This window comes from Atta cephalotes, assembly GCF_000143395.1.
Source record: "Atta cephalotes unplaced genomic scaffold scaffold00018, whole genome shotgun sequence".
In the NCBI taxonomy this organism is placed as follows: Eukaryota; Metazoa; Arthropoda; class Insecta; order Hymenoptera; family Formicidae; genus Atta; species Atta cephalotes.
This window is the reverse complement of record NW_012130082.1, coordinates 3,989,671-4,001,972: the sequence shown is the minus strand read 5'-3', so window position 1 is coordinate 4,001,972 and position 12,302 is coordinate 3,989,671. Positions and strand designations below refer to the sequence as shown.

Below are 12,302 nucleotides of genomic sequence, written 5' to 3'. Positions count from 1 at the left end.
TAAACAATATAATTTAATTTTCGCAGTCATAATTACTTTTATTATAAAACATAAAATTATTTTTAATAATCTAGATTAAAAATAATTTTATAACATCAACTTTTTCAACTCTTTAAAAATAGGATTCCTCCCCCCTAGTTATATTATTTTTAAACTTTGTGTGTGAGTGTGTTTGTGATACTCCTGATTTATATAAAAATAGGAAAAAGTTTTGTTTAAAATACAATCGAAAAGCCTCTCCTAAGTCGTACCACAGCCATACTGAATGATGTCAGAAGCGACATGTAAATTTTTGTTAGGTACTAATTGTAAATAAAGACACTTTGGATAAAACAAAATGATGAAGTCATTTTAAAATATTTGTAAAATAAAAGAACTATACTTATTACTCTTAACAGTCAGTAAATAATCGTAAAAAAATAATGAAAGGCACGTGAAGTGTTTTCAATCAATGCGCATGCGTGGCATATTTTCACTTACACGTGCCTTTTATCTCTTTTTACAATTATTTACTGACTATCAGGGGAGATAAGCATAGTTTTTGTCGATGTTTACAAATGTTTTAAAGCTCATTATTTCATTTTATCCAAATTATCTTTATTTACAAATGGCACGTAATAAAAATTAACATGTCATTTCTCGCTTCTGACTTGTGATTTAACGTAGCTCTGGACCCCTATTCAAAAGTCTTAACATGGAATGACTTATGATTTCCTGAAGCAATTTGGAACAAAAGAACACATGTTGCAGAACTGAGGACACTTGTTGATTTCTGAGAAAAAAGAATAGGCAGACCCTTAAGAAATGCCCTTTGTTACACAAATATATATTTTTTTCATCATTATGTAAAAAATATCAAAAACAGATTGAGAAATTTGTCTGAAAGTCTCAATATATAACTAGGGCTTCTGTAATAGTAACCGCCAGACGTACCATAGGAATTAGCCAATCACAGTCTAGAATGGTCAAAAATTTTCTGCTCTGATTGCTTAATTCCTACGGTACGATTATTGTTACGGAATATGGACAGACGCCCATGCCGTATAGAACGGAAATGGTTGCCATATCCTTTTTTTCTTGTCCTTTTGTACGGCATTTGAAGAATTTTGAAGAACTTTCCAAAAGTGTATTAAGAAAAATAGTCTAGTTGAATTAAATAGTAATTCTGGTGGAAAATGGATACAGAAAAAATATTACGGTTGCCACAACTAAATAATGATAATTTTCGCCCATCAATATATTTGGTTGTGATAACCATAAGATGGACATATCTTTACAGCCATACCATGCCAATCTTATGGTTATCACACTCGTACTATAGTTCTTATATCCAAAAAATGTATCGATAGGCGACTTTCGATTGTGGCAAACGTAATCATTTTTTCTGGTTTTCTGGTTAGATCTATTAGAATTCTAGTTGAGATAACTAGAATTCTGATTGATATAATTATTCTGATAAAAATAAGAATGTTAGTAGATTTTATCAGAAATATTGTATCAACTAGAATTCCGGTTATCTCTCAACTAGAATTCTAATAAATTTAACCAGAAAATTCTGATTCGTCCATTTTCAACCAAAAATTTTTTTCAATGTGTTCAAATAATTACCGTTCATAATTATTCCCTTCGGGGAAAATCCTTCCGGAAATCCCACCTTTATGGAAGCCTTAACAAAGAAAAAAAGATGTCCGAGGAAAAAAAATAAATGGCAATCCTAATTACAAAAGAGGACGCTGCGACTGACTAGTATATATCGACAAAAACAATTTTATATATTCGTTAATCTGGTTAATTCTAATTTTTGGATACACAAAAGGAAAATTAAATCAAGAAATTCATCAATCAGGCAAAAAATAATCAGATGTAGTTAGTTGGGCGCATTTAAATCTATTGCTAATTATAATCAATTACAAGTTTATTTATTAACTGCGTCTGATTCTCATTTGCCCGACATGTATTTCTTGATTTATTTTTAAAAGAAATATTTGTACAAAAGGAAAAAATCGAATTAAGCAGTTCTATGTAATCATCCGCGCGTATTAAAATATATTTGTAATTTAAGTATTCTCTTCTAATTTTTAACATTTTTAAAGATTTGTATAAATTTATTTATATACAAAAGACTCACGTTCTCGTTTGTGGCGTACGATCACGCTGTCGACGATTCTTGAACCAATTGGACACTTGAGTCAGCGTCAGGCCAGTTTTCTTCGCAAGATTCTTCTTCTCGTCCGGCGTAGGATATCGGTTCCTCATATAACACTCTTTCAAAGCGTTCCTCGATCGTTCCTTGAAGCAATACACGGTCTCCTCACCGTCCCAGATCGTCTTTGGTAGTGGATACTTCTTGCGCAGCCGATACTTGTCCACGGCACCCAATGGTCGACCGCGAATTTTCTCAGCTTCGCGATAATGCGACTTAAACCACATCTGTTGGAGTTCAGGATGTCGACGTGGCGAGAAAGGGTGGCTCTCCAGGATTGAGTAAAGCTCGTGATAGGCTCCGCGGTGAAAGGCAACAGCGGCACGCGCCATTAGCACACTCTCGCCTCCGCGCAACAGTTCTCCAGGCGGTAAGGACCAAAGAAATCTGGTATCAACGTAGTTTTTTTTAAGTAGATTTTATACAAATATAATTTTGTATAATTTTAGAATTTTATAACGCAAGAACAGAATTTGTTAAAAATCTTATGCACATAATTTTTGAATAAATAAATAATAAATTAAAGCACGTTCTCTTTAAATTACCTGGATAATTTCTCAATGTCTTGACTTTGCGACAATGCCTCGCACATGCAAGATATCTGTTCAGGTGTGAAATTACTGCTGCTAAGGGGGAGATTGCTGATATTACTGATGTTAGTGTTTACGCTGGCAGAGTTGCAGGAAATCTCCTGCGAATACTGAGGACTGCCATTCGATGTTGGCGTTAAATTTTGGGGATGATGTGTCAACCCGAGACCGGACATTGACGATGTATTACTGTATTGCGCGGTTGCATTGCGATGCACGACGCCCATTTGACTATTGCAGTCGCTGTTCGGTGATGACAGCTGATCTGAACTATCCGACATCCTTGGCTGGTGACTGCGTGCCTCTCATGAATCCATGCAGGTGTCGGACAGCAAACAAGATTCCGTGCTCATTCGCCGGTCCTAAGCGCGAAACATTTTTGAAGACGCAAACTTCTTTCGTGATTCCTTATTAAAGTTAATTCAAAGATCACGCATCTTGAGTTACAAACCGAATTACGAATTGCTAAATATTGTAAAAAATTAATAATTCGTTAGACATAATTTGTCTTAATTATATGCGAAAAATTTACGTGTAATTTTGAGCATAATATATTTGATTAATTTTATTATATACAATAGACATTTCAATAAGTTTGTTCGTTGCCCATATATTCTTACCTCTGAATTTTCTATCGTGAAATTTTTAGTTTGGGAATTAAAGCCAACGAGGAACTTATTTTCCCGCTTTTGCCATTCGGCAAATTGGAGCACCGTCGTAGTATCAATATGTCTTATAGATCGACCGGATGAATAACTGATGACGAAAGTAAGCATCCGTTATTCGCACGTTCGAGTCAACGCGACGGTTGTTTAATCACGCGCGTTTCATTCATGTCGATGCTCGACTCCATTTCCATTCATCAAGACTTACTCAAATGAAGCTGTAACATACTTCAAGCCACTGTTTCAAAAATTGTTCGCAAATTTTAATTACGAAAAAAAAAATTTTTTTTCTAAGTACAATCACTGTACACTTTCACCGATACATTCGATGGTCTGTACACTTTATCGCAGAAGAATAGCTCGAATTCGTAATTATTTTTCAATCATTCTGGTGACTATTATTCAGTTTTTAATATAATTTTTTTTTAATATTTGCACTTAAACAAATATAATTCTATAAATGAAAATCACTTGTTCTTTATGAATAATTTTAAAAATTTCCGTCACATATATGATTATTTATTTGTTCTTCAAAATCGTATTTGATTACCGCGTTGTAAGCAAATAACTTTGAACTTCCGACGGCGTCTGAAATCAAGTCTAAATTCTTTAATTTCGGCGTCTGTTCGTAATAAATTATGTAATCATAATGGAATACTTCTCACATCCACAATAATCCTCCGTGAAAGCTTTTCCAAAAAAGATACCAATTATCAGTTCGTTTATTCGCCATCAGGTACACATTTTCCAAATACCACTGCCTGAGTTCTTAATCTTTGTGACTAACCACTTTGTGATTAACGATAGATCACCCGTAGCGAAAGCATTGAATGCACTATAAGGAAAGAAAGAATGTATTTGTACGTTCTTCTTAAACACATCACAGCGTGGTACCAATGCACTGGCAGATCTCCTTGAGATTACTTGTAGTCTCAAGTGTCCCGCAACCACCCCCGTTTTTACGTTGGAGAACAGTAAGATTATGAAGTAACCAATAGGCAATCGCGCGAACAAACAACCGATTGCATAACCGATATCCTCGGAAGGATGCCTTTGACCGCGGTAGACTATCTCACTGAGTGACCAAGTCACCAAGTTAGTAAGGTGATCACGGTCGTCGCGTTCGCGGTGCGATAGCCGTCGTCCCGCTGGCAATTCCGTCGTTGAATTGTGGTCGTGCGGCTGCCTTGTGGCAATGCTGACGATGGAGTTGCCGATATCGTTTTATCTCTCTCTTTCTCGTTCTCTTCTTCTTCCATCTCTCTCTCCTCTCTCCTTTTCCCTCCTTGATCTCTTGGTCGGCCTTCTCTTTTATTTCGGCAGTAGAACCGCGCAATGATCAGGTACGGTACGGCCACTACGCTGCGATTGGTCGTCGCGACGTACAGCTCGGCTCCATTGGTTGGAAAATTAGAGGGCGGTGCGAAGCTTCTACCCCCTACCGACTACTAGTTCACCCCATCCGAGTTGCCGCCGGCCCCGCGACGTTTCTGATTCCTCTGCGCTGGATTCTCACCTGGCGACCTCCGCGACAGACCGATTACCTGGATATATCGAATTTCGACGATTCCTTTCTCGAGTCGGACTCGCGTAATTTCTTTTGTTATGTAACTGAAGTGACGAATTATGGTATTGTGCATCGGACTTTCCCCTTGGTCTCACACTCCAGTCTCGAATTATATGTTTGCTTTCTCATGTTGAATAGCCTTAATAAAACTCGTATATTTCTATAGATGTAATTATATTCTCGAAATGATAATTGAAAATAAATCTTAATTAATCGGTGAAAACTTGCTTTTTCATTACTTTGCTCGTTTTGTAAAACGATTTACTTTAAGTTTAAAATAAAAATTTGAAGCGTGCAGATAGCGAAAATTTGCTTATCAAAGATTTGATTTTATTTATATCTTTATTGCGTAGCTTCCAATTTACATTATTCAGCAATTTTTGTGCAAATTTTTCGCGCAGATACTGTTTTCCACTATCGCGAAGCTATCGAAGAATCACGAAATACGCGTGTAACCAATAAACACCGGAAATGGAACGTGTCAACGTTACCGTACACCATGTTGTGATTCCACGCGACGCTATCGCACCTTGTGTTTGATTAATTTCACAACAACTGGCAATTCACCCTTCGTCGGTAGATTTGACGAAAGGAAATCCGTCATAAATTTGTTTATGAATCATTTAAATGCGTCACATTTTGGACAATTTAATACACGTAATGTTCGATATAAGACGCATGATAATATATAAAACTTGAAGATATAACTTTATAATTTTTGCGGCATAATAAAATAAAAAATTGCAGCTGTATAATAAAATAAAAAATATATATATTTTAATATAATATATATCGAATAAATAAATTATATAAAACAATTGTTGATTGTAAAACAATTGTATTCATTACATCGTCTTAAAATGTACATTTCTTATAGTAATTTATTGTGCTAATTTTTGTTGTAGATTTTGAAATAAACATCGATAAATTTTCGATGTGACGAATGATTGAAAAGCTGATATGACGATTGAAGAAGGCAGATATCACTTTTTTAGAATGTTTACTTTTCACGATAAGATTTCCACCCCCTCGCGAAGGTCGCCGGCTCATCTCTGGAGTCGTATTATGATACACATTTCTGCAAATATGATCCAACGACAAACGTAACTTTAGCTGCAGATCGGTCCGAATACGAACTCGTACACGCCCAAGGATCGGTTTCGTTCATTCACGACTATCGTGTATATCGTTTATCGTTACGTATCTTATACACATGTATTTTGATTGTTTATCTCCATTCCATAAATTGAATGAAATTTTACATCGTTTTATATCATGCATGATTTAATTGAATCAACTGTTATATAGATGTACCATATTTTCAAGAACTTGTTGTTGAACATGATATATACGTGTATGATACTTAGGTGTACGTAAAATATTTTACTTCTAAAATATAAATAAAAATAATTTAGTAAACATATCAAATTTTTTTAAATAATTTATCTGCATCATAATTATTTTAAACGAATTTTTTATTTAACGATCGCGTATATTACCGTTACGTACATATTACACATGTAACAATCGTTTATCTTCATTTCATAAATTAAACGAAATCTTACACGCGTTATTATGCATGATTTAATTGAACCTGTAATAAAATATTTGAAAATTATTTGATTTTATTATATTATATTAAAGCCATTTTTTTGTTAATACTAAATAAAATACATGTTTTCATGTTATAATTTTTAAATATACTCTTTTTCTTCTACTTTTGGGTTTAAATACTGCTTATTTTATGCTTAATATATTTTTATGCTTAAAATATCCTCTAAAATATGTATATACTATAAGATATAATAATATAAATCTTTCTCTTTTTTCTTTTTCTCACATAAAAATATATTGACATTATGACATCCTAAATTTATCTTGTTTGTCGCCTTTATTTGATTTAATCAAAAGATTTATTAAGCAATAGCAACACAAATTTAGAATGTCACGTGACGAAAATCTGGTGGTCGAAAAGTCTGGCGGTGTTATATAGATCAAGAGAACCGATGCATCGCTAGTAGATGAGTGAAGACGTTTTTCCTCGGCACGCCTTGCCAATCCTTTGAATCTACTCCGCCTTTTTCAACTAATTGCCATTTGTCATGTATGTTGATCGACGTAGCGTAACATATTTTGGAATGGTAAAAGATGCTCAGATTTTAAATAAAAAATTTATTCGGAATAAAAACTAAGATAATTTAATTATAAAAGGGAAATATTTCGTTACTAATTCAATACGTTAATAACGCTTAAAATTCTCTTTATATTTTGCAATTAATTCTGGATTCGCTATTTATTTTTTAAATAAGTTTTACTTGTTACAGTATACATAGTATACAGTAATAGTATTAATTAAGCTATACAATCTTTTAATTAATATCACTTTGCAATCAAGAAAAGAAATTTCTAGACGTACGAAGTAAGGAAAATTATGAAAATCATTCCGATTTGATTATGCTCGAGCTTATGGATTCGAGAATGATATCGTGCCGAAGCCAAGACCCAATGATAAAGGGGCGGCGCCGCGCTTTGCGATGGCGTCTCCTTCGATTTGGTGTCGGATTTCCCTCTGGGCCGCCATTTTCTCTCCTCCTCTCTGTCTCTCTCACCCTCTTCGTACATCCTCCTGTTCCCGACCCTTGGGATAGGGATGATGCTCTTCCTTATCAAAACGAATCCGGGGACGACCAATTTCATCATCCCTCCTTCATTTCTGTTAAATCTAAAGACATACTCGACAATCCGATATTCGCTTGAGTGTACATCGTTTACAGGCAATTGGTCCTCAAAAATAAATTAACTTAAGTTATAAATTTAATTGTCTTTATTAGATCTCGAAGAAAGGTTTAAGCTGAAAAATGCTTTTTTATCTGAAATATATACATATAAATATTATATGTAATTAAATAATTACTTACTAGAAATTATGTTGATTTAGATATAAAACATCTCTTATTTAATCTATCATTTCAACATCTGTAATTTAAATTTATTTATTTTATTATATTTGTGAGTGTTACATAATTATTATGTCTACTTTTTTAATGAGTCTGATTTAATATATTATACAAACTTATATTATAATTTTGTCTTATATAATTAAAATATAAATTTATTTTGCAATCTATAAAAATTTTTTATACAAGATGATTCTTTCGATACAAAGTGCGTTTGCACATATAACGCTGCTCACAAAAGTTGTAAAACAAGTATTTATTTGTCATAAGCGTATTTAGTGTCAGTACGACAGTATGATAGGAAGTACTCCGACGAAGTAATTCTCGAATTAAATCTGCTTGGTGTACGATGAAAATGCTTTGAAGCAATGAAACGCATTTCGCCTAGACGAAGCGCGAATTCACTTTGCGCCTTGTCAAGACTCGTCCGTTCGGAAAGCACCCTGTTTGTTGTATCTGGGCACATCAAGGCATTCGAGTACGAGCCAAAGAGCACCGACAGGTACTATGCGGGAGGAGGAGCAAGGGAGGAAAGCGAAGGGGGTTGCGGAGGAGGGAAGCAGTAGCAGCAGCAGCAGCAGCAGCAACAGCGGCGGCGGCGGCGGCGGCGGCGGCGGCGGCGGCGGCGGCGGCGGCGGCAGCGGCAGCGGCGGCATCGTGTTTCACTGTACTGCGTTTAATTGCATTCCAAAATGGCTCTGTGCAAAATCCTCTCCCCCTTCCCTCGCCCAGCACTCTCGCAATTCTCCTCCTCTAGCCGGGCACAGACGGTGAGGCATCTTCAGCATCGTAAATCCAGATAAATTAAACTGGCGCCGGCAATTCTCTCTCTCTCTCTCTCTCTGCTCCTTTCTCTGTCTCTTTGTTTCTCTCTCCTCCTCCCTTTCTCTTGCTCTCTCGCAGATTTCAACGCATCCTCGTTTATCTTCCGCTTTGCTTCCGCTGTTTGTTCCGGGTCATGCCGGGTCGTTCTCTCGCAGTCGTGGATGAATCTACGGTTTCACGTAAAGCGACGTGGCGATAAAGAGCCGGCGAGCCGTTTGTAATGACGAATTCGCAAGTGCCATGAAATCGCGCGCAAAGGACACCGGCGAGGGGGAGGAGGATACGAGATGCATAAACTTTCCATAGAACAGCGATGTGAAATAGTATTCCACAATGACATTTACAAACGAGTAACTCATTCGATTTTCCATACTTTTTGTTCGTCAATAGTCAATATCTGACTTTTTTTGAGTTACAAAATCTTATCATCATTTTAACTTCAATTAATGAATAAAAATTATATAAACGACATAAATAAACAACTTTGATAGATAATTTAGATTAAATTAATTTACACAATTAACTAAAATTGATAATAAAATATAAATTTAATGAGACACGTTATGCATAAAGCAACGTCAAATTATACGTACATCATACGTTACATCATCTACAAAGTTAAAATTTCCCGGGGAAAAGCGGAGAAATTTAAAGGCTCTCGGTTTTAACTCGAGCAATCCTGTGACGATGCCGCATCGCAGGTGCGTCTCGTGTTCTCGCGGTGTCATCGTCCGGCGTATCTACGCGCCGTTAAAATTAATATCGTCGAACAATAAGCCAGGTCGAGAGGTGACGAAAGGAGCTCGTTCGCAACGACGGCACAGCGTGTTGGTGGCCGGACATCGGACACCGCCTCCGGCCGAGAGATAGCAGCTATCTTCGTGCACACGTTATACGTTACTCTGCTCGACTCTGTCACCCGGACTCGCTCACTGACAATCGGTGCGCGATGTATTGCGTGCGACCGGATTTATTTTTAGCAGTCGACATTCTCGATGCACACCTGAGGAGACGAGAGAGCGACGTCTCAGATTGTCCGAACGGAAATAAGTATATATACACAAGTGGATGGACACTTGACAGCATAATTCAATGTCGCTTTACTTGATAGGCGATTGTAGATTTAGTAATAATTTATGATTACCCAAACTATGCTTTTAAAAAATGCCTAAACTATTTTTGACAATTTTCGAACTGGTCGAGCTCGATAAGACAGTTTAACGCATGAGATGTTCCTGTCGCCGCGATCTACGCGTGATCTGAAAAATGAACGAGAACAAAATGCGTGAACTCTCATCCCCCTCTCGCCAATGCGATCGCATCGATGAGCGGATTAGGGGACGTAATCTGTCGGTTATTTTCCCATTAGCACCACTGCTTGACGTAGATCGGCGCGAGAGATTTTTGTCCTGTCCGAGTGAACAGCGCGCGAACAGGCGTGAACACAGGTAGCCATTCATGGGATCCACAAGGGTCCTCGGCCTAATACCCGAAAATATGCTCTTTATGTGTCACTGGCCACTTTATGCCGCGATTCACCACGATGGGTCTGCTCGTAGATCCAGAGATACGATAACTTTCCTTCGCCGTGTGATACATAACAAAAATTATTCATATGCTAGCTTCGTTATTCATGAAACAAGAATAACTTATCAAACTTAAAACTTTGTTACTGAAAGTCATTAATTATATAAAATATCAAATTTCTTGATATTAAATTTTTAAGTTACTAACTATTGATTTAATAATCCAATGATTTAATCTGAAAGATTTAAATTAGTTAAGTCATGTTTAATAACAATTATTATTATTTCGTATAGAGTATAAAGTCTATACTTTATTAAGGCCTGCATTACGCCCCAGGATGTCGTAATAGGTCGAAATTGTCGATTACACGGCTAGTTAGATGCGCTTCGTGATTTGAGGGTAGCACGCGAACAACGTACTGTCATCATCCCTTCTATAATTGTTTGTATGCATATCCTTATATTCTCTTAGGAAATGTTCCACACACAAACGGTCCAAATTAAAGATGCAGTAAATTAAAAAAAGCACAAATACAACGAAGAACAATAGGCTATATCAAAGCGAGAAAAAATTCTCATAAAATATACGCGCAGTAAAAATAATATATTATATGTGAAGTGAAAAATTTTTAACATTACAATTTTTTATAATATCACGACTTAATTTATTATTAAATAATTTTAAAATGTTACAAAATTTTTTTACTTATTTTAATTTAATTTAAATTTAACTTAATTTAGTACATTTATAAGAAATTATTATTCAATTTCAGCGTAAAATGAAGATCAAATAAGAATTTAAAAATCATAAATCACGTAACGATGAACCGAACGACGCATATGAAGGATCATATTGCAGTACATTACGCATGCCTATGCAACTGCATACGCTTGGTATGCCTACGACACAAGTCTCATGTCAAAGATCGATCAACTGGAAAATTTTACTTTATACTCACATATATTTTTATAAATCTTTTGCAGTATTTAATTGTTATTACAAGAGTACTTAACGGATTGTTGCAATATTAAAACGTTTAAAATTGCTCGTCAATTATACATATAAAACGAATTAAAAACTTACGTCAATTATATAAGATCAATTTCGTTAAAAAATGTGAAAATAAAATACTGTACTACAACTGCTTGAAAACTATTTTTGTTTTGGCGTTAAAAAAGAATTTAAAAAAATGTTTACCTCTGTAACAGCCGACATCGATAAGCCAATCAAGAACGCTCTCCATGTTATCTTTTTTTTTTACAGGTTTCACTAGAGTGTGAAGGTGAGAGATCTGCTCGTAAACCCGTATATTCTCTTTGTAATAAATAACGATGTATATTCTGGTTTTGCAGAAAACAACAAGCTACGAGGAACTCCATGTTTAATAACGTGGACTGCTCCACGTTGCAGAGATTTATTGTTGTGGCTAATTATTATCGGTGCATGAAGGAAGAAACGTGACATGCTCGGAGAAGCATAATGGCGTAACCCTTAAGAAAATAGAGAAGGGTAGGAAGATATAGATGTTATGCCAATTATGACAATCTCTGATAGATTTGCTGAGGACTGAAACTTGCTTGTGAATTGTGACGCTCATTAAGACTTGATGCCACGTCAGCTAATAGATGCCGTGATGTGGCGAGATCTTTTACATGTGCGAAAAGAAATAGAAACAAAATTGTTTATCTTGATCAATTGTAAAATAGTTTAATTATTATGCAATTATTAATGTCTCTGATAATTTGTACGAAGAATATTCAGAGCATAATTTAATAAATTAATAAAATTTCTATAAACAAGTATAATTTTGACATTCCAGAAATTTAATTATTATAAGTATTTTTATAGTTAGTAATAATATACATATACATATATAAATAAAAAATATAGATATGTGCAATATATACATACATATATATATATATATATATATATATATATGTGTGTGTATATATACATATATATATA

General features: G+C 35.2%; 2 protein-coding genes across 2 annotated transcripts in view; both read right to left on the bottom strand.

The window, feature by feature from the left end:
* Window positions 1-2,124: 2,124 nt before the first annotated feature.
* Window positions 2,125-3,074, bottom strand: LOC105618778 (homeobox protein six1). Its single transcript, XM_012200310.1, has 2 exons — window positions 2,749-3,074; window positions 2,125-2,590 (listed from the first exon to the last, which is right to left on the bottom strand). Exons 1-2 carry the CDS (start codon window positions 3,072-3,074, stop codon window positions 2,125-2,127), a joined length of 792 nt encoding a protein of 263 aa, XP_012055700.1.
* Window positions 3,075-11,869: 8,795 nt separating this feature from the next.
* The window catches only part of LOC105618895, a 25,355-nt gene continuing 24,922 nt past the window's right edge, over window positions 11,870-12,302 (bottom strand). The window contains exon 6 of the mRNA XM_012200426.1: window positions 11,870-11,979. Coding sequence (XP_012055816.1) covers window positions 11,870-11,979 — 110 coding nt within the window. The remainder of the gene's footprint in view (window positions 11,980-12,302) is intronic.

Coding starts and splice junctions, on each gene's coding strand:
- LOC105618778 (XM_012200310.1), bottom strand. CDS start 3,074: ATGTCGGATAGTTCAGATCAGCTGTCATCACCGAACAGCGACTGCAAT. Junction 2,591..2,748: donor GACATTGAGAAATTATCCAG/GTAATTTAAAGA, acceptor CGTTGATACCAG/ATTTCTTTGGTCCTTACCGC.